Below are 24,139 nucleotides of genomic sequence, written 5' to 3'. Positions count from 1 at the left end.
TCAGTGCTGCTTTTGTGAGAGTAGTCGAAACCACAGCACTTGGCTGAGCCTTACCCTAAACATGTCTGCAAGTTCTGCTACTTCTTCCATCTTACTGTCCCCCTTTTAAAAAAAAAAAGTAAACAGGTGGAAATCCAGCCTAAAATAAGAATTCTGAAAAGCTCATGTGCTGCAATTTGAATGCTGGTTGATGCTAAAAACAGAGTGTTTTTTCCAGTTCATTGTGTTTCAGATTTTATTGCGTTGTTTTGCATTTTATTGTTCAATAAATACTGTATCAATATTTGATTTTTTTTAATGTACAATGCACTGGAATCCATGTTTGGATGAAGGAATAGAAACTAAGTTCAGATTAGAAAATTTGAAAAATAAAATAAATAGTTCACTGACTTATTCACGGGACAGAGCGAACCCCACTGTGTAGATGGCTTCCATCTACATTGGTCCCCTGCCAGTCTCTACACATTTGGCTTCTCTCAGCTGGGTCTGTAATGTCTTGTAGCTTTGCGTAGAGATGCTGCACAGTGGTCAGGCAGCAGATTAAGGAGACAGATGGGCTGTCACATATTTTGCGCCTAAAGGGCTAATGTATAACAGAATTTCAATAGACTACGCAAAAATGTGGTTTTTAAGGAGCAATGCAAGAATGAAAAACTGCATTGTCCAAAAGTCACAGGAGAAATGATATGTACTATACACACAAAAATAACGTACGCTGCAAGTCTATGCATATTTACGCAGGAGTCCTATTGAGGTTAATGGGGCTTACTCTCATTGTAACTACAGAGACTGCAGCTGACAAGGTGTCATGTTACAAACATGTTTTCATTAAAACTGAGCATAATATAGCCACTTACTTCACAGACAAATTGCATCAAAGGGCAGGGATTATGGTAATCACTTACTGTTCAGTTTTGGCCCTTTGGGACACTTTAGCTGCCTGCTGCCCAGATAATTTTGGTATCTTTGTAACGCAGACAACATAAAATGGGGCAGGCAGGGGAGGAGAGAGGGTAGTGGCACCTTTATTAGGACCAATCAAAATGTTATAGGAGCAAGCTTCTGAGTTCTCCAGAACTCATACCCTTCATCAGGCCAGAGGCTAAATAAACTGGAAGAGAAACAGCAAGGACAAAAGGCAGACGAGACTGATGCTTGTCACACCCAACGCAAGCATAACTGGATTATTCTCACCAGGTACAAGCCAGATTGCAGTTGCACCCAGGACTATAGGAACCAACTAGCAATCACAGTTATCCCCCCATTTTTGAAAATACAAAACCTTGGAGTCACTCACAACTTCGTGACATTGTAGTTAAGACTAATAAAGGGGGTTGTGGGTTTGAATTCAGCCCCACCCTCCAATAATGGACCAGAAGAGCCACCAATGATATATGTCTCAGCATTTCCTTAGCTGTCTGTTAAAAGAATTCAAAATGAAATACTGGGCTGTATTGCTTTGCTTTCTACCTAACTTGGAAGATCACCTCCCTCTCTGAAATGCTTCGGTGTGATTCATAGCTTATTCTGTAGAGAACTGGCCTCTTAGTTTTTGAGTAGGACAGGACTTTGCCAGCCAGACAGTTAGCATTTGGAAACATGACATGGACTGCCCTGCCAACCATCTGGACACATAAACAAAAAACCAGGCACAAGTTACCTACTGTACTAGGTACGGTTGGAGATGACGAATCAGGGCTTTAAGCTTTTCTAAACCCACCCGCCACAATCCTGCATTTCTCTGCGACAAAGGCTTGGACAGAGAAAACCACCCACCAGCTTTCATTCAGCTTTGCAAAGTGGATTCCTTGATGCACAACCTTCACTGCGGCAGCTCCGAAAGTCTTGAAATATTCAACAGTCAAAGACTGATGGGCAACCCAGACTCATTAAGAAGCCAGCTGGAGGTAAATGTCATGCTCAAACGCTGCCCTGCTGTCATCGCTCCTCGGCCCCCTTCCCAAATCTTTCTTGTATTAAAAAACGTTTGTTTTAAAGGTTTTATTGATTTTGTCTTTGTTTTTAATGATGACGGCGTCATGTATGTTTGTTTTGAATTGGTTTGTGGCCTTTAGCCATGTTGTACCTATCATTTTATTTGTACAACACTTGGAGAACTTGTGGTTTATACTTTTTCAAAAGAAAAGAAAAGAAAAGAAAAGAAAAGAAAAGAAAAGAAAAGAAAAGAAAGAAAATCTTTTCTGATTCATTGCTCAGGTACACACCTGAGGCTGTATGAAATGTATCAGGGAAAAAGCAGGTACTGCTCTCTACAAAGACACTTGCATGTTCAAAGGTTGGGTGTGTTTGCACCAATACTCATCTTGTTTTATTTCATTTTCCTGTTTACAATCTTAAAAACGTCTACCCAGAAGTACTTAATTCAGTGGCACTTGCTCCCAGATAAGTGGGGTTAGGATTCTTATCTCTCTCAAAACAATTTTCACACAGTTGTCTATCAGTATCCTTCTCACCCTGCAAAATGGCAAATTCAGAGTTTTCTTCTTAATTCAATTAACATAGCATGGTGGTGTGTTCTGCTTTTCCTGGCACCAAAGTTTTAATGTTTTAAGCACGAGGTACATGCAAGCCTGACACTCACCTGTGTTAGGGGTGGGAAACATTTTTAACCCAGGAGCTGCATGCCCTTGTTGCCTACCCTTTGAGGCCAAATGGTGGGTGTAGCCACAGCTGGCAGTAGGAAGGATCACGTTGTCCCACACATACATGCACCACACCTGCATGCAGGATGCAGGTTGTATATTGCAGGGGATTTTGGTTGAGCCATCCCCTCTCAGGCTTCTTATCTAGGAGTGGGAGGCCTACACACGACAGACTTAAATAATTTCCTCTCTCCTGGGAGCCATAGTTCAGTGAGAGCCTAGGGATGTCTAACGGAGAACTTTCATCACCCTGCCAAGATACATTAAAGTGGTGTAAAAATGATGTTTAAGTTATGCCTTGGGAATAATAGCTACCTGTCTTGCAGGATTCTTCCAAGGATGAATGAGTTAATTACTGTAATAGCAGCAGCTCCAAAGCTCTCTGCTTTCAGAGATCCCTTTCAACACTGAAATCTGACTGCTGAGAAACTCAAGCACACTGTAGAAAATTCTGGGTGGTCCTTTCAGGTGGAGCGCTGGCCAAGGCCTTTGAACCTCATTACTATATCAGCTGAACCACGAAATCACACATGACTTCTTGGCAAATGGTTTGCCCACCTACAACCATTCAAGTGTACCCAGCGGCCACCACACGACTCTGGCATCCGTTGTGGCGAATGCCAATGCTACCACTTCAAAACGTGGGAATACCTCTGATGGATCCAACCAAAAGCCGATCTAGTCCAGCATTCTGCTTCCCACGGTGGCCAAGCAGAAGCCTATGGGAAACCCACAAACAGTAGGTCTCCCCTCCTGCTGTTCCTCCCCCTGGCATATGGCATTCAGAGGCATACACCTTGAAAGATATCCAGGTAGAAAACTGGGATGAAAACTCTCCATGCCAAAATGATGGGATAGCCGTTAATCTACGGCAGTCTTCCCCAACCTGTGGCCCTCCAGATGTTGTTGGACTCCAACAGCCCCAGCCAGAGTGACTCATAATCAGGGGGTGATCATTACAACCACAGCCCAAGGTAAGTTATAAAGCGGAAGCTATTTCCAGTGATACTCGGAGCGAGCTCTCTATCCAACTCCAAGAGTGATTCCTCGGCATACTCAATAGCCTCCTGCAGCTGTACACTGCCGGGGAAGATAAGCAGTAGTGAGCAAGTTGTCTTTTGGGAAATGGTCATGGCTCAGTGGTAAAGAGTATGCTCTGCATGCAAAAAGGTCCAGGCAGGGCTGGGAGAGATTCTGGCCTGAAACTGCAGAACGCTATTGCCTGGCAGTGTTGGCAATACTGAGCTAGATGAGCCAGTGAAGGAAGCTTCCTATGTACAGTTACTGATTCTCTCAAAGGTTATTCCAAAGAACCCCTATGATAAAGCTGAGCAATCAAATTATGCAGGGACTTTTCTTGGGCTGGTGGTACCAACTACAAGGGAACTTTCCACTTGCTAAGAAAGTCCCTAAGCTGCTGCATGAGACATCCCAAAGTATCAGAGACATGCACTTTAAAATGGCTATCCCTTCATTATGAATATTTGCAGAGGACAGCAGCCGCCAGCCACTCATGGAACATTTTCAGCCACTCATGGCAGCTCTGTGAAAAGATATTCTGGGTTGATAGCTAAAGTAACGGGACTGACAGGTACTTGAAAGGAAATAATCCATAATGAATTGAAAAAGATGTTTAAAAGTACTTTTGCTCCCCCCAAAACAGAGTCCTTTCTGTTGGGAATAATTCAGATGGAAATTCCCAGGTGTCAAAAAAAGGTGATTTATGTATGCCACTACTGTGGCCCATGTTTTGTTAGCCCCAAAATGGAAAACAAGCAAAGAAGAATGGCAACTTAAGTTGACAGAGTATGCGCAGCTTGCAGACTTAACATATAGAGTAAGAGAACAAGAAGAGCATACATTTAGAGAAGATTGGAAAACGTTTACTGAATATATGGAAAATAACTGTGTACAGCTGAAAATGCTGGCAGCATTAAGATAAATTCAAAAGTGTAAATAAGTTTTGATGGATGCAATAATGGAATACCGAATGGTATCATTTTTGTAAAATATGCAGGAATTTGTGATATGTAAAATGAACCATAGAAAGAGAAGAAGGGAAGTCATAGATATCTCAAGGATGTAAAAATGAGTACTTTAAATTGTAAAACAGAAAATTCAATAAAAATTATACATAAAAGAAGAAAGGAAAGTTGTAGTGTGCTTCATGGAAGGGGCTGATGGCACTGTTGTTTTTATTGTAGTTGTGGTTTGTTATTAATTTTTTTAGTTACCTAAAAATGAAGAACAACTAGTGACCAAAGGAGCAGAGTCGGACTAGCCATCAGGCCAGATGACGCTGCAGCCCATGGATACCCCATGTGCCCTGCTACCTCTGCCACTGGTAAAGAAGTGCTGCTGCCATTGGTGCTGATTTTGGGCAGGATCAGTGCGATCTTGTCTGAAACTGGCACCAGTGGCAGTGCTGCTTCTCTGCCAGCAGCAGATGTGCCAGGGTAAGCACATGATGGAAGAGCAGGCGGCAGCAGCAAGAGCAGGTAGGTGGTAGTGCGATGGCGGCAAAGGCAGGCAAGGTGGCGCTTCCCATTTTCCCTCTAGCAGCAGCACACGATGTGCTGCCCCTGATAAGGAGTTATAGGATTGTAGAGTTAGAAGGGACCCAGAGGGTCTTCTAGTCCAACTCCCTGCAATGCAGAAATCTCAACTAGCTCATGGATGACAGATGGCCACCCGACCTCTGCAGAAAGTAACTTGTCCATACACTTAGATGACCCTCCTCTGTTCCATTGCTGCTTGAAGCAAGGCAAGTCAATGAATGGGTAAAAAGGTCTTCTTGCTTATGGAACAATCTCCTGTTTAGGAAAGTTCACCAGCAGCCTACTCTAATGTCCTTTCGGCTCCTAGCAAAGAGCTTTTAATTTCCCCAGATTTAAAAACCTGTGGTGGAAACTGTTTTAATTGCTCCTGTTTTTCTTCTGCTGTCTCACCTAGTGCAGTCTCAATCTTATTTATTATTGGTAATTTGTCGCTGTAGTTTTAGAATTTGCAGCTACGATTTTGTAGGCCACCCTGGAAACGTTTCATGCTGAAGGGCAAAGTTAATACGTTTATAAATTAATTCATAAGAACAGAACTGCATCTTGGACAGTGCTGCTCAGCAGATGGAACTGAACTCATACCAGGGAACTTTCAGCCTGTGAGCTGGCTATTTTGATCATCAAAGTCAGTTCTTCTTGTTCCTCAAAACTCCTTTCCCGCAGCAGCACGTTGCTATTCCTACTCCTAGCCTCTGTACTAGGTTTTCCCCACTATCACTGAGTGCTCTCCCTGCCGCGTTCCCCAGAACACTCCCTTTCTGTATTCTGCACCTCCCAGCAACTCTACTTTTTCTAGCAAACAATCCCACACCTCTGCTTAGGAAATATTGGGGAATGGCGGAGGTGGGGGATATTGTGCAGGCAAGCATCTATGCCCCAGGGTTGGATTGCAGCAGAGAAGCGGACAAGCTGGGGGATGGGCAGCCACCCACTCTAGCATGTAGCTGCTGGCACTTCCCATTACTCTCCCCTGTCGTTTGCGTCGCGGCAACAATGCTTAATTATTCTTGCAGCAAGCTGAATATTTATAGAAGCTCGTATAATATCCATGTAAATAACCAAATCAGCCGGTTATGATTGTTACGGATATAAATACCCGCTGCTGGCGGCTTTCAAGATGAGACAGGGAAGATGGATTGCCGCCGGCACGTTAGAAGCTTGTTTGGATAAACATTGACATTTGTCAATCTCTCCCTGGGGTCTGAGAATATGTGAAGGGCTTGTGCGGGATGGAACACCATGGAGGAAGAATCTCAGCAGGCGTTTGCAGCCGGTAGCCAGACCCTCAGCCTCAGTTTTGCTGTCACACTTCTTGTTCCTAGTCCCTACAAACCCACGGTAACCGGATGATGCTTTAGGGTGCTTTCATGTATTATGACCCAAAGACTGCCATCCCTAAGCTCATGTACACAAAACTCAATGGAATTTGCTTCTAAGCAAATATGCTAAGGATCATAATATAAGAGCATGTTTGAGCACCTCCAGTGCTGTGTGTGTGTGTGTGTGTGTGTGTGTGTGTGTGTGTAGGTTGTTAAAGTAGGACAGAAAGTAGAAGAGACACATTTTTAAACTGAGTCTACCATGTAGCCAAATGCACATTACACATTAGAACTGCGGATACAGGAAAAGCTAAGGGCAACATGAGCATCAGTGTCCCAAACTGTGAGATTTGTTAATGTAATTAATTTGCACAAAGGGAGGCAATGGGGGCTTGTGACTTCTTGGAAACCACACACAGTTATCTGAATTTCCTGACCTCAGATGCCCTGGGTACTAGCTGTGGTTACTCTATGCTGAAGGGAATGCACTCTTGACATGCATAAATACTCTCTCTTCATTATCACTTTACGGAACCAAGGTTTGAATCCTGGTGCAGAAAACAGATTCTGGGGCTTAAGATTTGGTGACCCTCTACATCAAATTAAGCTACAGATGCCAGCTTCCCCACCACCAGTCCTGCACAACTGACACTGGCTCCTGAAATTTTAATATACCCCCCTCAGGCAACCTAGGATGAAGCAGCAGAATTCCGGTTGCTAGATCCAGGAGGACAAGCAACGGAAAATGTACATCATCATGCTATGCTTGCAAAGACCTCAGAGGCACCTGGCTGGTTGATGTTGGAAATCAGAATGCTGGACCAGATGAGCCTTTGATTTGATCCAGTAATTCTTGGGACAATATGGAGCCTGTTATTCAAGGATGTTGCTTCTTGTACAGTTCTCTCTATTTCAGTCCTCTTTCTCTGCCCCAACCGTTCCTTCCTCTCCCCCCCCCCCTTTGTGCCACATTGATTTTCCCTCTCCTTTTTAGTTAGCTGTTCTTTCAGAGCCCCAAAGCACCTTTTCAGAACTTCAGCCGCCTGCCTCTGCGGCTTCCTGCCCCAATGCTGCTGTATGGAGCATTTCCCTGGGTTGTAGGTTACATTTCCTCGGAGCCTGATCATTTCCTCCCTGCTCCTGCCTCCTCAAAGCCTTTCCCCCAGGCCCCTTTCTTGCTGCACCTCACTCCAGTGCAGTGTTAGCTCTGGCTCCCCCCTGTTGGTTTCCTATCGTAGAGCCGAACAAGATTTTAAGTGATGCAAACAGCCGTCTCCATGGCAGCCCTGTCAGACTCACTCCCCTTACCCCTTTGGGCCAAGAGCCACGGCTGTTCATCACTTGTGTCTTGTCTGCATGCACCAAACTGCAGATCCCATTCACGTTCTCGCTACTTGCCCGCAAGGCACCCTGGGCGAGCTATCAAGGGCCCCTTTCCCTGCTGCTCCACAGATCCATCACTGTCGCCAAACCTGCTCTCAGCGGCTCAATCTGGAAAAAAACACTATCAAGAGTCACAAGCCTTGGCGCTGCTGAATGTACCAGGAATGTGGCTCCCAACCTCTATTAAGCATCGTCCAACAAAACAAGCCTGGGAACAGAGATTAAAATTTCTGGGAAGAGAGGTGCCAGGGGCCAGGCTCAATTTCACCAGAGAGACGTGGCAGCTGCCACAACAGCTCTGTTTCCAGAGACTATCTGAGGCACTGGCAGGCTGTGGTTATGCTAGTAGCGAGGATGGGTGTCACAGAACGCGAACACAATTTGGCCTGGTTCGCACATGCTTGCTTCACCATCTGATGACACTATTAAAGGCATGCCTTGCGTATGTGAAGGGGCCATATCGCAGATAGAATTTTCATCAAATGCAATGCTCTTCAATGGAATCATGTTCATAAACAAACACACACACATTCAGCCTCAAGTCATAAAGGGTCCAGTAAGGCAGGCCTGGTCTACGCATGAAGAATATGAGATAGCCGAGACAGTCCCGAGGTGGCAAAATGGGACTGTACCACTTCACACTATAGGAGGGTGATCACATTTCACTGTAACAAAAACTCCTTGACTGCCGTGCTGATTTTCTATTTGCAATGAGCAAAGATAACTTCTCTCTCCCTCGTTTTGTTGTTGCTGTTTTTTTTAAAGTGCAGCGGTTTCTGTACATGGAATAGCATTCACAGTCAAAAGCGGGGTCCACAGTCATTCTACCACCTGATTCCCCTGCACGTGTAAGACCAGGTCCAAGTGCAGAGCAAATAAGAGAGGGGCATGCATATGCCAAGCATGCCAAACCTTCAAGTCAGAAGGGTTGCTGATCCACTCTGCACATAGTCTGTGGCATTCATGATGACATACCCAACACTTCAGCTCAAAACAGGTTTTGAGGCTAAGCCCTAATAAGCCTTGGCTGAAATGAGATCCTGCCTCTCACACAAGTGCTACTTATAGCAATGTATTCCTCCCCATCCCCTGCACTTGGAAAAAGCAACTTGTAGGGAAGCAGGCATAAAAGTGCTTCAGGCATATATGCCTTTGTAACACTGAAAAGACCAGATATAAGTCTTCGACCTACAACCCTTCCAAAAATCCCTCAATCTTTGGATGATGTAGCCCTCACTCTGAGTCCTCTGACAGGACAAAGGCAGGGTGATTCTAGATACTCTCTGAATGTGTCCCTTCTACATCCAGTTATGCAATATGTGGTCAAACGGTGCCCCAACTACTGTATTTATTTATCTGAAAAGCAGCATCAGAGGCTGCAGTCAAGAACAGAGGAGTAATACTCGGGAGGGTGCTTAAACCTTTTTCTTCACCCTGCTTATCTGCTCAGATTGCCCTCCCCAAACTGCTTTGCTCTCAGGAGAAAAATAACACAGGAGCCGTATATTTTACCCTCTCAGAGAAAAGCAGCTTGGAGGAGGTTGCTTGCAAGTTGACAAGCAGCAGGTAGGGAAAAGGGTTAAGCAGTTTCACTCCCAGTGCTCTCCAACTCATAAATGTGGCTTTCTAAGACTGCTTAGTTGTTGCTTAAATAAAAACTCCTATATGAAACAAAACCCTACCATCCACTTCCAACATACCATCTAGTTTACCCACATTTAAAGAACGTACATGGTTAGCGGGATCTGTCCAAGGTTCTGATCTGGAGCATGGCAAATCTGGGGGGTGATGATAGGTTAGTCGTTCTCAGTGGTGCGCTGGCCAGGGTATACCAAATATATTGTGAGCTATGGACTCTAAAGTATCTACCCACAGATCTGCCCCCCACCCCACCCTCTGCATCTCTGCACTGTTTGATGGGAAAGCAGAATGCAAATTTAATAAATGCATAACTAAATAGCAGTGAACCATGCAATCAGCTCCAGGACACTGCATCTGACATGCAGCAAAGTTATCATCAGAGAAAGCACATCCAGTTCAGTAACATCCAGAGCAGCAGTTCCCAAACTTATTTTTCCTCATGGACCACTTGAAAATTGCTGAGGGTCTAGGCAGACCACAGAATAATTTTCTTCTGCCTATTGTAGCAACTGTAATGCACTGTGCTAAGTGCTCTATGGTTTTTAATTATAGTTTTAATGCTTCTTTTATTTCTTATATATTGTATTCTATTGTATTACAGTTTGAATCCCATAGAAATAAAACTGCAATACAATAAAATACAATGTAAGAAATAAAAGAAGCAATAAAACTACAACTAAAAATTTATATGAATATTCAGCACAATGGATGTGTCATCTCCTGTCTTCAAGCACAACTCCACAGGCATGCTGTAGTCCACATGAATGAAGCTTGTGGGCAATAGGTGGTATGCAGACAACAAACAGTCTGGGAACCCTAGTTCTAGAGATATTAAGAAGGTAGGTGAGGATGTACTAAAACTATTTAGGTTTCTAAGGCTGGGCAAGAATTAAACATCAAGTTTTGGTTGCAAAAAACCCGTTAGTATAAATCTGTGTTCTTTGAACCTGGGTCCCCAGATGTTGTTGGTTGGACTACAGTGCTCATCTTCCCCAGCCAGCTTTATCAATGATCAGGGATGATGGGAGTTGTAGTGCAATGAAATCTGGTGCCCTCGGGTTGAAGATCACTGGTATAAATTGTATCATCATTCCAAGGCAGAGACAAGCCTTTTCTGGAAAGTGTGGGCACGAGTTCAAGTCCTCTGAGGATGAAATACTGCCACTTTAAATGCATGTTGCAACAGAGATGTTGACCTGCCTTAAGCCTTGAACAGTTTTTTCTACTTAGGTAAGCAGGCATCTAGGCAATACTGCAGTGGCAGGTGGGCTTTAACTTTGCATTCCTGGTCAGCAACTAGTATGGCAATTTTGAACCAGTGCCTCAGTACCCATAACCTGAAGTGGCCTGCCTACAAATGCTGTTGCCACAAATGCCAATTTATTCACACCTCTTTTGCCACTAGGTTTGAAATGTTGTAGAGGAGAGTCAGGGAACGTCTCTAAGCGTGATGGATTTGGCCCATGACCTTACATGTTAAGCTTATCCATTCATGCTGGGGTTTCCCAGGAAGGCCATAAATTCAAGTGGTTACTGCCACTCATCCCTTCCTTCCTTCTTTTTTAAAAAGAAAACTTCTCTAGGAAACCACAGGAGAATTTCCCAACAGCTTGCCTTTCTGCTAGGTCTGCTGAAGGAAGTTCCACTGCTCTCCAGAAAATATTGTGGTGTCCCAAAGACAACATACCCATAATTAAAACTGAGTGCCACAGCCTGTGGCCTGTGTGGCAGTATGTGTGGGAGTATTCGGCCCGGAAATCTGGTGCTCCAAAATGTTTCTGACACTCGCACTCAGCCGAGCAGAGCAGGCAGCAAAATGAAATCAATGCATGGAAACGCAATGGGCAGGAAAGAAAACAACATTGAAAAATCAAACAGCCCAGGGGAGTTTTCATGCAGAACCCTTTTCTGCTGGGTTTGGCTGCCTCCGATGAATTGCTAGCTGGCACATCAAGCAGCACCTTTCAATTAGGGATGTGCAGGGAAAGGAAAGAGTGGGAAAGTGAGAGAGAGAGAGAGAGAGAGAGAGAGAGAGAGAGAAGAAAGAAATCTTTCAAGTCTGGCATCGTGGTGCTGCAAATTCCACTTTCAGGCTTAATAATAGGAGCACAGAAATGTGAGCCGCAGGAGGTAAATGAGCCTCTCCATTTAGCACTGATATCACCTGGCCATACCTTTCCTCTATCTATGAAGCCACTTTTTTACTGCAAGTCCTTCTCTCTAGGCTTGAGTTCTCAGCAAAGGCATTTCCGAACCACCTTGTTGCCTGACTCTGCCCTGACCCCACCCCAGCTGCTCTTTTGCCAGCCCCCAATCTGCCCTATGTATGCTGATGGTGCTAAGTAAGTGCTCTGGCTACCATCCAGAAAATCCTATTGCAGCATGATTTCTCCAAAACTTACCTCATCCCGTTAACACAGTGCAGCTATAATGTACCCAGAAAGGTAGGGAAATCATGGCTGCTTGGCAGCCATTAGCTAAGCAGCTGCGATGTCACAGAATGTTTTCAAACATTCCAAGTGCAGACGGGAGTTCTGGAAGCCTTCTTTTAAAATATTAAGGTTGCACTCTTAAGTGAACACCGCAACTCATAACCTGTGCATAGTGATGATGTAGGAGAGAGCTGCTATCTAATCTGGTAAGAGTCCAGTCAGATGCAAAATATTCCCATCACCAGAAATGAAATAAATTCTTCACTCCATTTGAGTTCCACTGCTTCTTCCTAGGACCCATGAGAGTGATACAGAGCTGCATTTTTTTTAAAAAAAAAATCTTTATTTAGATAACCTTTTCCTGCCCTGGAATAAGGAAGGATCCCTACTGCTCCCAAGGGAAGTGGAGGGATCCTGAGGCCATAAGAGAAGATTGGTGGGCGAAGGAGTGCCAAGCCAAAGTATGACTCAGTGGAAAGAGGGATCGACTAAAGGGCAAAACAGCTTTGGTAATGGCTGCATTTGTTCAAGTACACAGGAGAGGCTGCCCCTTGAAGCTGGAAGAAATCATTTTCACCGTAATACAATCAAGACAGCTGAAACCCAACTGACCTTTGCAGAACCCTTTGTTCCTAGAGAGATGGCTTTCAGAAGAGGATTAGACAAATTCGTAGAAGAGAGGTCTATCAGTGACCACTACCTGTCATAGCTAAAATAGGCTTCTGTGTTTAGCAGAAGGCACCTCAGAATACCAGATTGTAGGCGCAAAGTGTAACAAAAAGGGAAAGACTCAGGAGAGCCTGCTTACGCCCCTTCCTTGCACACCTGTATTGCAGAGTAGGCCAATTTTGCTTCCCAAGTATATAGTAGAGTTGCCACCACTTCCTATCGCCCTTCCCGCCCCCTCCAGGCATGAAGAATTTGGAGGAGGCTCAAAGCAGTTGCTTTCCAAGGGGCTCTGAGTCAGTCCACCCTGCACTTCTTGGGCCAAACTTCTCCTTTCTGGGATATGTAGGGCTAGCTTCCAGCTGTTTGTCTTACCCTGGAGATCAAAACAGATTCCTCATTTCCCTGTCAGACCTATCCAGTCTCTCATGTAGAACAGAACTAGGCAACCCTGATCCTAAACTCCAGCAGTATGGAGCCAAATTGATCTAGACAAGCGGGGATTGCAAGAACCCTGAGGTTGGCAAACATACACACTCCAGACCCCAATGGCCAAGATTTTTTGAAAAAACTTCCTTTAGAATAGAATCATAGAGTTAGAAGGGACCCTGAGGATCATCTAGTCCAACCCCCTGCAATGAAGGAATATGCAGCTGTCCCATAAGGGATTCAAACTTGCCACCTTGGCATTATCAGCACCATGCAATAGAAGGAAAGAAAGAAGGCAATGAACAAGGAGAAGACTGAAATCCATTGGAGTTCTGTGGATCCTTGTCTACACTAATAACTGTTTGGCATCCACCTGTCTCTGGAGATACCTGACAGAACATGGGATGTTTTGCACACAAAACATGTGCTCTAACGCTGAGTTATGGTTCTTTCCCTGCTGATCACCGTCTCCTCTGTGATTTGTAATCCCCTTTTAAAAGCTATCTAAGCCAGGTACCATTGCCACATCATCCAGAACCAGCAGGGAATTCTTTAAGTCAATTATAAACTGGGTCTGTCTTGAACCTACCGATGATCAGTTTCATTGGGTGACTGACCCCAGCTCTTATGAAAGTGGGAAGAAACAATCCCCTCTGTCCACTTTCTCCAAACTGCACACACTTTCATAAAACCCTGCTGCCACTTGAGTTTTCCTTATGCTGTGCTTGTGAGCAACGAGAGGCATGCAACTGGCTAACACTGGACTCGACAGATTTAAAAGCAAGTCTCTGAAAGGTCTTCGGTTTGCGGGGAGCCTTGGATAAACCCTTTGCTCAGGGTTGTTTAGTGGGTGGTTCCCTATGGGAGGTTGCCTGCTCTTGATGGGGACTCCTCTGCTCAGTGCCTGAGGGCCCCAGTCCTGCCACTCAGCACCTGGCCCAGGGTGGGGCCTGATGGGCTCTATAAATGGTCTCTTCCAACTCTATGATTCTATGATTCTATTCTAAAGGACTGCTGCCCCCGCTGCTGCTGCTGGGCAGAGAGGGCTCTGTTTTGTTTAGTTTTAGTTTTTTGTTTAAATTGTTGTTATTTTTTTACCTATGTCATTTTAAACTGTGATATTAATGCTGTATTCTTAGTTTTAGATTTATGTGGAAATTGTTTCCCATTTGGTTGTATATTTTTTGATGTGGTTTATTTATTGTTTATGACTTTTGTAATTATGTAAATCTTGTCATGCTGTAAACCGCCTTGAGCATTGTTTTTTTATCTGTGGAAAGGCGGCATACAAATAAAAAATGATGATGATGATGGGGCTATACTCTCTATGAATGAGTGGGTACACAGCTTGGGGGTACTTCTGGCTGCTTTACTGAGGCTCAGCTGGCCTTGGTGCCACAGAGTGCCTTCCTTCAGCTTTGGCTGGTGGCCCAGCTGCACCCCTATCTGGACAGGGATAGCCTAACTTTTATCACCTATGCTCTAGTAACCTCTATCTTAGATTGCTGCAACATGTTATATGTAGGGCTGCATCTGAAGACAGTTCTGAAAGTTCAGCTGGTGCAGAATTCAGCAGCCACGTTGCTCACCAGGGCAAAATGGTTTAAGCATATTACACCAATCCTGGCCTGACTGCACTGGCTGCCAATTAGATTCAGGAACCATTTTGATTCTCAGCTATCACCCCTAAGTCTCCACCACTGTGGGGTGCTTGCCTCACAACTCAGTGTTCTGCAATCCTGGGCCCTTAGACTTTGTTAGACAACAGGAGACCATTGGCTATGCTGGCTCAGGATGGTCACAGTTGCAATCCAACATCTGGGCAGCCAAGGTTGAAGTAGAGTGTGCATTGGAGGATCATTGGTTCGATACGTGTGGGGGCCACATGATGAGGGACAGCCAATGGGGTGCCCTCCAGATGTTGTTGGACTCCAGCTCCTATAATGCCTGACCACTGGCCCATGGTAGCTGGGTCTGATAAGAGTTCAACAACATCTGGGGGACAGCTTACTACCCCTGCCTTAAGTTTCGTGTGGGAGGGGGTGTGCCCACCTGTTCCTCTCCTGCATCAAAGGGCCATCAGCAGGGCAAGTCTTGAACCAGCCCGAAGTGACTCATTTCTGTGGTTGCTGGGCTATTGACAGAAGAGGGGGAACATCCCTGACCTTTTCTCTTTGGGAAAACACAGCTAATTGCCTGTGTTTCTCCATTCATTAGGAAAAGGTCCAAGACGCAACGAGATGAGAAAACATTTGCATGCTCTCCTCTGGGTGACATCTCTTCTTGTCCTCAGTGAAGGTCAAGGGCAACCAGGGTTGGCTTGGAGACAAGCTTTCAAGCTAACACATTCCTCCCCCTCCTCCCCCCAGGGTTTATTTATCCTTCTGGCTGCTGGCACTTTTAAGGATGTTATTCATCCAGTAGGACTTTTTATGTTCCCAGAAACATAAATCAGGAACCTTGTCACTTTTTTACGGCCACGACTAAATATTGCTACCTGGTAATGCAGCCTCTTAACAGCATTTAGAAGAGAGCCACGTCCTTCCTTTTGTAAGGGCTGTTGGCGCCTTGGCTGAGGTTGTTTTATGGAGGAGTTTAATAGAGGAGCCCAACATGAAGTCCTACTTAGAAAAGAGGGAGCTGCCACAGAGATTTACAAGCTAAAGGGCTAGCTTCTACTGGCAGGGAGAGGCAGAGGACTCCACTCAGTTTACGCAGCAGAGAAGGGTTCTGGCAAAGTATGTGTCTCATATCCACACAAGCATACACACACTATCCCAATAAAAATGCTGCATGAAGAAAACAGGAATTCTCTGTAACGGATTAATTATGGAAATTTAGCATCTGTGAACCACTTATCGTTGCAAGTTTTGGTCAAGCAAATTAAGGCCCTTGGCTTTCCTCACCTTTCTGACAATCTCTATATCCTTGCTCATTACACATTACTTTCCTTAAACACCTGAGATGTGTTCAGAGCACAGTTCTGTAGGCAAACAACATAGACACATCCATGCCTGTTTTGAAGAATGCCTGGAAAGCCACAACACTTGTTAAGCAAAGTCCCCCTTGAACACTGATCTTTTGCAATGATACTTGATACCTGCAGTTATATATACACTTCTTTGATTAGAGGGTTGAATATCATCTTGATCTCCCCATGTCTGGTTTTAAGAGGAGGTGGAGAGATGCAAAATACATTGCAATGCAATACCTGAAGCCAAATCAACTAGTCTTTGCATTACTTTTTTTTTCTAATTTTGCCTGTCATGGGAGGAAGTATCGGCCTCATAAGGCAACGAAGGGATGCTCCAAACACTGGAAACAGCATTAGTTGCACTTCTGAGATTTCAGCAGGCATTGCTTACACACTTCTTAGCAACCACAGGATTAGAAACTTATGTGTCTTTTTAAGGAAGCAGAGAGCCTTGGGAAATATAATTCTGCCCAATTTGATATATTTGTTGAGGGGGAGATTCACTACGTCAGGGAGGCAAGGAACCCTTTTTCAGCAGGAGGGTCATATTTCCTTGAGGGCAACCTTCCAGAGGTGGGTGAAGCAAAGCAGGTGGAGCAACAGATAGGACTGTTACCTTTGCATAGCAGGCTACATTCCAGATGAGCTAAAGTCAAGAGATTTCTACAAACGCACATATTTCTAAAGCAGTCCTTAGCATTCTTTATCAACAACCCATAAAGCGGACAAATATTATTCTCTCCATTCCAGAGGTGGAATATGGGCTGCGACTGAGAAAACAGCCCTAAGGTGGGTTAATGGCAGAGGTAAGATTTCAACTGGGATGTTCAAGCCACAGGGAACTAGCAGACAGTGAGGTTTTTTTTTTGTCACCCTGAAGCCCCAGTAATTTCACTTTTATTCTTTTTTAAACAAAAAAGGGTACTGTATCTAACTAGGTTCTACTCATGCCTAACTGTTGGTAGATATGTCCATTAATTTCAAAGAGTTTACACCAGGGAGGTCCTGATAGGGAACATCTTAGTGCTGACAATTGCAGTTGGGCTCACTGTCAGCGCTGGTCAGTGAGCCCTGCTTGCAAAACAGGAATTGGGAGCTCACCTGAAGCTCCCAATTGTTTCTCTGGAGCCACACCCTTACCTATTCCACAAATGACATCACATATGACACCAGGTGTATGGCAGGTGGTTGTGGTTGAGAGAAAATGGCCTCATGGGTCAAATTGGGAGCCATGCCATGCCTGATTAGGCATGGAGGTCAGAGGTTCCCTTCCCCTGAACTACAATTCCCATCGGCCCCAGCCAGCATAGCCAATGCTTAGGGATAACAGGAGTTATAGCCCAAACCCAGAGGGCATGAGGCTGGGGAGGCCTGCTGTCACTTATGCTTCAGGGAGAGTTTAAATCTGCATCCTTGACCCCTGCTTTCTATCTATGGTAAACTATAAAAATGTTTTTTGGGGGGTGGGGGGTGGGGGGTGAGGAAGGCCTTAGTTTTTAGATACCAGCCCATGCCTGAGTGGATTTCATACCAAAAATCCACTTCGGTATTTTTATGCTAATATTTGGACATCCTCGACTCCTTTTTATCTTGTGCGCCAAGAGCCAAATTAAGTGTTGCTATGGCAACCAATATAGCTGATCCTCATTATTAGTGTGTGTGTGTGTGTGTGTGTGTGTGTGTGTGTGTGTGTGTTTGGATAGTACCCAACAGGCTCGGCCTGTTTCAAAGATTTGATATGCTGTTCAGAAGTGGGGCGGGCAGGCTGCCCTGAGATATAGATTTGCCTCAGTTGTGGCAATTCTGGCCCTTTAACCTGGCAGAATTCTTTTGCTAAGCGGTGTTCGGAGAATGCTCTCAGGAGAGTCGCATGCTGGGACTGAGTGCAGGGAAAAGTTCATCGCCTCAACCTTAAAGAGGTAGAAAGTGCCTGGAGCCGCGGGAAGCGAGGAGGGCCTTCCTCAACAGCAAGCTGCTCAGGCTGAGGGAGGGATGCCGATCTTGGAGAGCCAGAAGCAGGCACTCGCATGGGATTGGTCCTCTGCGAACACCTGACTCCCAGGAGCCATAGGATCAGTCTCCTCCAAGTTGCAGATCTCTCCTCCAACCCAGGTGCCAAGGCAGGGGTAACCAACACAGAGCCTTCTAGATGTTTCTAGACTACAACTCTCATCACCGTTGACCACTGGCCATGCTGGCTGAGGCTGATGGGAAATGGAGTCCGACAGCACCTGGAGAGCAGCAAAATGGCTTTTCTCAGTGTAAGGAATAGGGGATTGGTGCGTGAGCTGCACAGTGGAGGAAATCTTGCCAAATCTTGGTTTGAGCAGCAAAGCCTGCTCTAAAGCAACAAAGGACATGGGAGGGGGCTACCCAAGGAGTTGAACAGCGGCTTAGAAATAAGTGTCTGACAGCCTTGGGATGAATTTGGCAATGAAAGTCTGCTGAATGTGCTTTGGATCTGATAAAAAGGCTACCGGCAGGAAGTTAATACAGCAGGGTATGCAGAGGCCCAATAATAAATCCACAAAATTTGATCTTCGTACTGATAAAGAAGAAGATGTTCCGGAGCTGTCAGACAAGGCCAAGGAACCTGTCATGGCTAGGGGCAGTTCTTTAGGGCCGAAAGGGCACAAAATTGACATGCCTAATTGATGAAGATGGGGACTCAGACCAGTATGTAGATAAAATCCTATTTCTGATCTTGGTGAGCCACACGTGGAGACTTTCCGCAACTGAAGAGTGTGGTAATGTGCTATAAATGAATAAATGGGTAGATGAAGAACCTGGCAATCAGACAGGCAAACACAATGAGTCTTCTCCTTACCTGTTTCTCCCCATATTGGCAAGTACTCATCCTGCTGAATGTCCAGCATTATCTCCAGGCCATTGCCTGTCCCACCCTTGAATGTGGTCAACAGAGGATGCCCATCTTCTCCTGAGTTAAACATGTAGCACTTCCCATATTTCGTAAACACCTAAGAAAACACAGAGAGGAAGAAAGATATTCAGTGACACTGTTGCTGGCCTATAGGTTCCAAAAAACCTGATTCTACAAAGAACTGTCTCAGCAACTGGTTTGCAGGGGAGGCACCCTTCCTACTCTACAATTACAGTGGTAACTTCGTTGTCGAACGGCTTGGCTTCCGAACAAATCGGCTCCCGAGCGCCGCAAACCTGGAAGTGGGTGTTCCAGTTTGCAAATGTTTTTTGGAAGCCGAATGTCCAACGTGGCTTCCGCGGTTTCCAACTGAATGCAGAAAGCTCCTGCAGCCAATCGGAAGCCACGCCTTGGTTTTCGAACGGTTGTGGGAGTTGAATGGACTCCTGGAACAGATTTAGTTCGACAACCAAGGTACCACTGTATATGAAAACTGGCTTTAGCCTTGAACAGGAGCACTCTGTGGGTGTGGGTGTGTTACGCACAACAACATTTTATCGCAAGTCCCTTTTGTGGAGTTTTTACATTCAAGACAGTTTTGCTACACAGTACAGGCATAGCTCTGTATTTTTCATCACTGCTTATTTCTACCTTCTCCCAAATGTACCACCTCTTAAGCATTTCTAAAATCCACACCTTCCGCGGGGGCTTCCACATGTTATTTTCTTTTGTGGAAGGCACTTGACTGAGGTAAACTAATTACTCATGTGTTTCCTCAGCACCATTGATTTGACAGATCCTTGTGTTTCTGGCAAATCTGTGAACACCTCGGTTATTTCATGAGAAACATCTTGCAAAGTTTGGGGGGTTAGGCAATGCTATTTTCCTAGAAAAAGAGGTGCCAGAATTCACTATAAATGGTGCCTACCTAAGAGGTTCCAGAATTGAGTTCCGGGTGAAAAAAAACCCTGGGGTTAGCGTTTCTAAAGGAGAGACAAAAAGCAGCAGCAACAACAACCAGATCTCTCCACATGGAGGTGCCACTCATACTTGAGTAAAAGGGAATCTGTCACATAGCACCCTAAAAGACCTCTGGAAGCAGAGAAATCCATCAAAGAAGGAGAGAGATGATGTGGCAGCTGCTGCAAGGCGAGGGGGGGGGGGCTGAGCTGCTGTAGATACTCTCAGGTCTTTGACCCTGACCCTGCTTCCATCTCAAAAAGGACACACCAGAAACGTGGGAAGCGACTCAAGCCTGGACGTCACATTTCCACCAGGCTATTGTTTACCTCCCAACAAACAAAACAGCGGCTTATGCTCCTGGACTCCAGAAGCATTCTCCATATCAATACATACGTAACTCTTAATATCCTTTTCAATTGCTGCCTCACCACGCTGCGGAGAAGAGAGTCTGGGGAAGAAGGGAAAGATTTCACAGCACAAAGGGTTGGGTCCTCCTTAAGGAGGCTGTTTGCGATTTCCCTCAGCCACTGAGACAAAAAAGGCTGTTTATCAAGTCTCTTGGCTTCTCTGGATCCACACCCCAACCAAGCCAAGCCAGAAAGATCCTCTTTGCACACTTTACGTAGCAATTGAGCCCTGCTGCAGCTGAAGCGTTGTTTCCTGCAGTAAATGCATAAAGCGTGAAGGGTAGACTTGTGCCTGAACACTTGGGGAGGGGGGGAGAGAGATGCGCTACAGAGCCCCAATTGGCCATGGCTCTTCAGCGCGTGTCCACTATGTGTTTAGCAACGCATGCCTGCCCTTCACGCACAAGTTGCACAAGTTTCCCTTGCAGATTTTTCTCTCAATCTTTTTCTTGTCTGTCAGGGCCATGTGTGTTCTGTGAGATTAAAAAGGAACACCTTCAAAGACCAAAATCCCACACCAAATATGTTGGATTTTGCCAGCCTGCACTTAGTATGCAAATCAGGCACATTGGCATATTTTTCTTTCTTGGTTTGAAAACATGATTCTACAGTCCTTCACAGTAAACATAATTTATTCTGCTTCACCTAGTGACTGGGTGGGACTGTTAGGATTCTTGCTCTGTGCTTGCAGTCATGGGATTGTTGTCTATCACATGACAGTGTATGTTTTCATTCCACATAGTGGGAAGTGACAGAGACAGGGTGTTTGGTATTACTGTGTTTCTGTGATGTAGGACTATTGTCCTTTGTTCTTTCTCTTTGCTGTCTGATAAGAAAGAGGAAGGAGCTAAGTCAGAATGCTCCGAGTGTATTATATGTAAATAAAGGTAGTTTAGCCAAAATGCTGTGCTACTGAGTTCTGTTACGAAACTGCTAACACTCTGCAGGATCCTAAGCATGCTAATGCCACTTGGTATCAGTCGCTGTGATGTTTGGGCTGAAGAAAGCTTTTGAAGCTCCCAAACGACCTGACCAGGAGGGAGAGAACATGCCTGTAGGGCATGTGTCTCTACCAGGGTCCTACACTTGAGTAGGACAATCCTAACATAGATAAGGAGTTGTGGGGGATAGGCACTGAAACTTTATCCCTTGGCCACTGAAATCTTGTTCAGCTTTAATGAGAGCATGGGTTTGGAATTGCACACATACCTTCAAGCACACACACACACACACACACGTGCTTGAAAGCTGCTTAAATAAATAATGGCAGACAGAGAAAAGCTGAGATTCTCAAGAAGTCACATTTTATGGTTCCCTGCCTCTCATCCAAAAAGCTGCTGCTTTAGCAAAAAAATACGTAACAAGAGAGTTGTACTTATTATATTCTGATGTATTCTTGATCCAGCAAACCCCATAGATTCCTAGAGAACCCTTTCCAAATTGACTTATCCTACAGCTCTTATAAATCAGTCACAATGTTTTTCTATATATTGCAGAAGATTCTGAGGTCACATACTGGGTCTCAGTCTCGATGTGGGTCCCTGCGGGCCAGGCCTGTTGAACCTAAATGCTGCATTCCACAAACGGACAACAAGCCAGAACATGCCCAACACCCCTGTCCCTCCCACCCCGTGGATGGACAAATGTGAAATTTGTCCCCCTATGAGGGGAATAGGGGTCTTTAAACAACTCTCAGCACCCTTAACAAATGATATTTCCCAGGATTCTTTGAGGGGAAGCCATTACTGTTTATAGTGGTATCATAGCACTTTACAAGTTTGGTGGAGGTGGAGCCTGGTTTTGTATTATGAGACCACTTGTCGACATTTGCCCAATCCACATTTGTCTCCTATTCCCCTCATAGAGCTACAGTTACTTGAGTGGCTTAATTATCCATCCCTCTTCCCAGGGAACTCTGAGAAGTGAAGCTCTGTGAGGGGGATATGGGCTTAAGGACATCTTTTGTCACGGTCTTTGCTCAAAGACAATAAGGGGATTGAAGATGGCAATTATGAGCATCAGCACTGGATGCTGTGGTGGCACTGAGGATGCTTCCCTCTCTGAAGTGAAAGTGTTATCACAACTCCAGGCTGAGATCTTGAGAAAAAAGCCCACCCCTGGTTTTCCTAACATAGGTTTAGTCTTCATTCTAGGCAATTAGCACTTTGGGGAAACATCCATGACTACAGCAATTTGTTTAATTTACAACCCCATGCATGTCTTAGCTGTTCAGAGCCTGACCGCTAGAATTTCTTCAACTGCTGCCTGAATATTAGCTCCGTATTTCTTTTTAAATACCCACTCAAGCAATGCTAAATTGTGCTGATGGTAGGAGAGGTGATTTAGCACACCTCTAAAGGGCCCTCTATAGCAATCAGCAGTCAAGCAAAGCCTTTTGCTGTTGTGGAAAGCGGCCCCTTGTTTTCCCAGACATCCCAAGTAGGTGAATGCAAGGCTCCTTGTGTTCCAGACATCCCTACAGACTGGATAGGGTGGAGGATGGAGGCTCAACCACTTCTGTTCAGGGACAACCTCACTCATTCTTTCTTTTCTATTCCCTATCCACTCAGGGAAGAGGAAGTGCAAACATGCCCTGAAAGTACACATCCAGACCAAAAACTCCCTCTGAAGGAGTGGGTATGTAGTTTGAGGGCACTTCTGGATCCTTTGCTGTCACTTGAGGCTCTGGTGGCCTCAGCGGCACAGAGTGCCTTCCATCAGCTTTGGCTGGTGTCCCAGCTGCGCCCCTATCTGGACAGGGATAGCCTAACTTCTGTCATCTGTGCTCTGGTAACGTCTAGGTTAGATTACTGCAATGCACTATATGTAGGGTTGCCTCTGAGGATGGTTCAGAAACTGCAGCTGGTGCAGAATTTGGTGACCAGGTTGCTCACCAGGGCACGATGGTTTGAGCATGTTACACCAATCCTGGCTTGACTGCACTGGCTGCGGATTAGTTTCCAGGCCTAATTCAAAGAATTGGTTTTGACTTATAAAGCCTTAAATGGCTCGGGACTACAGTACCTCAAGAACCACCTCTCCCCATATGAACCGACCCAGATCCTGCAATTATCATCTGAGGCCTTTCTTTGTGTGCCTCCTCCACAAGATGTCCAGAGGACGGCAATACAAGAACGGGCCTTTTCTGTGGTGGCTTCCTGTTTGTTGAATGCTCTCCCCAAGAAGGCTCACCTGGCTCCTTTATTATATATCTTTAGGTACCAGGCAAAAAAGTTTCTCTATAACCAGAGCTTTGGCATTGTATGGCATTTTAACTGTATTTGTGGGAGACAGGTGATTGGTTTGTTCTTGTTCTTGTTTTCTATGTATTCTGTTGTCTCACTTTGTATTTTGATGTTGTGAACTGCCCTGTGATCTTCAAATGAAGGCCAGTATACTTACTTACTTACTTACTTACTTACTTACTTACTAGATGATAAGATAAGATAAGATATAAGATGATAAGATAGGATAAGATAAGACTCTCCCCCCCCCTTTCAATTCCAGATGTTTGGCCGGTGATTATGATTACTCAGAGAGGAAGAAAATGCACTCTGCCTAATTTTTTATTTATTAAAATTTATATGACTCTTGTCTTTTGGGTAAAAAAGCCCCCTTTCTCTCTTCACCACAAATGGCTAGGCAGAAGGTGGAACATGGCAACAGACTGGTGGCCCCATTCAAGAAGCAGTCGGGGGGGGGGGGGAGCTGTTTCCTTCTGCTCCAGAAAACCACTGGAGAGCTGGCAGAAAATGGCCCTTCTGGCAGTGGAACAGGCTCTGTTATCCCTCATGAAAGAGTCTGTATTTTACAGCCACTTGTC

The 24,139-nt window shown here is 45.1% G+C and overlaps 1 protein-coding gene across 3 annotated transcripts in view; it reads right to left on the bottom strand.

Moving 5' to 3' along the window:
* LOC307200294 (acid-sensing ion channel 2) overlaps positions 1-24,139 on the bottom strand; it is a 383,251-nt gene that overhangs the window by 47,172 nt on the left and 311,940 nt on the right. For all 3 annotated transcript variants that reach the window (XR_013832361.1, XR_013832362.1, XM_079948800.1), the window contains exon 2: positions 18,893-19,043. Coding sequence is in view for 1 of the 3 variants with exons in the window: in XM_079948800.1 (XP_079804926.1) it covers positions 18,893-19,043 (151 nt within the window). In the remaining 2 variants the exon portion in view is untranslated. The remainder of the gene's footprint in view (positions 1-18,892; positions 19,044-24,139) is intronic.

The sequence above is a fragment of the Podarcis cretensis genome (genome assembly GCF_951804945.1).
Source record: "Podarcis cretensis genome assembly, chromosome: 13".
Lineage (NCBI taxonomy): Eukaryota > Metazoa > Chordata > Lepidosauria > Squamata > Lacertidae > Podarcis > Podarcis cretensis.
Note: the sequence above shows the minus strand (reverse complement) of the source record. Positions and strands in the feature narration are given on the sequence as shown.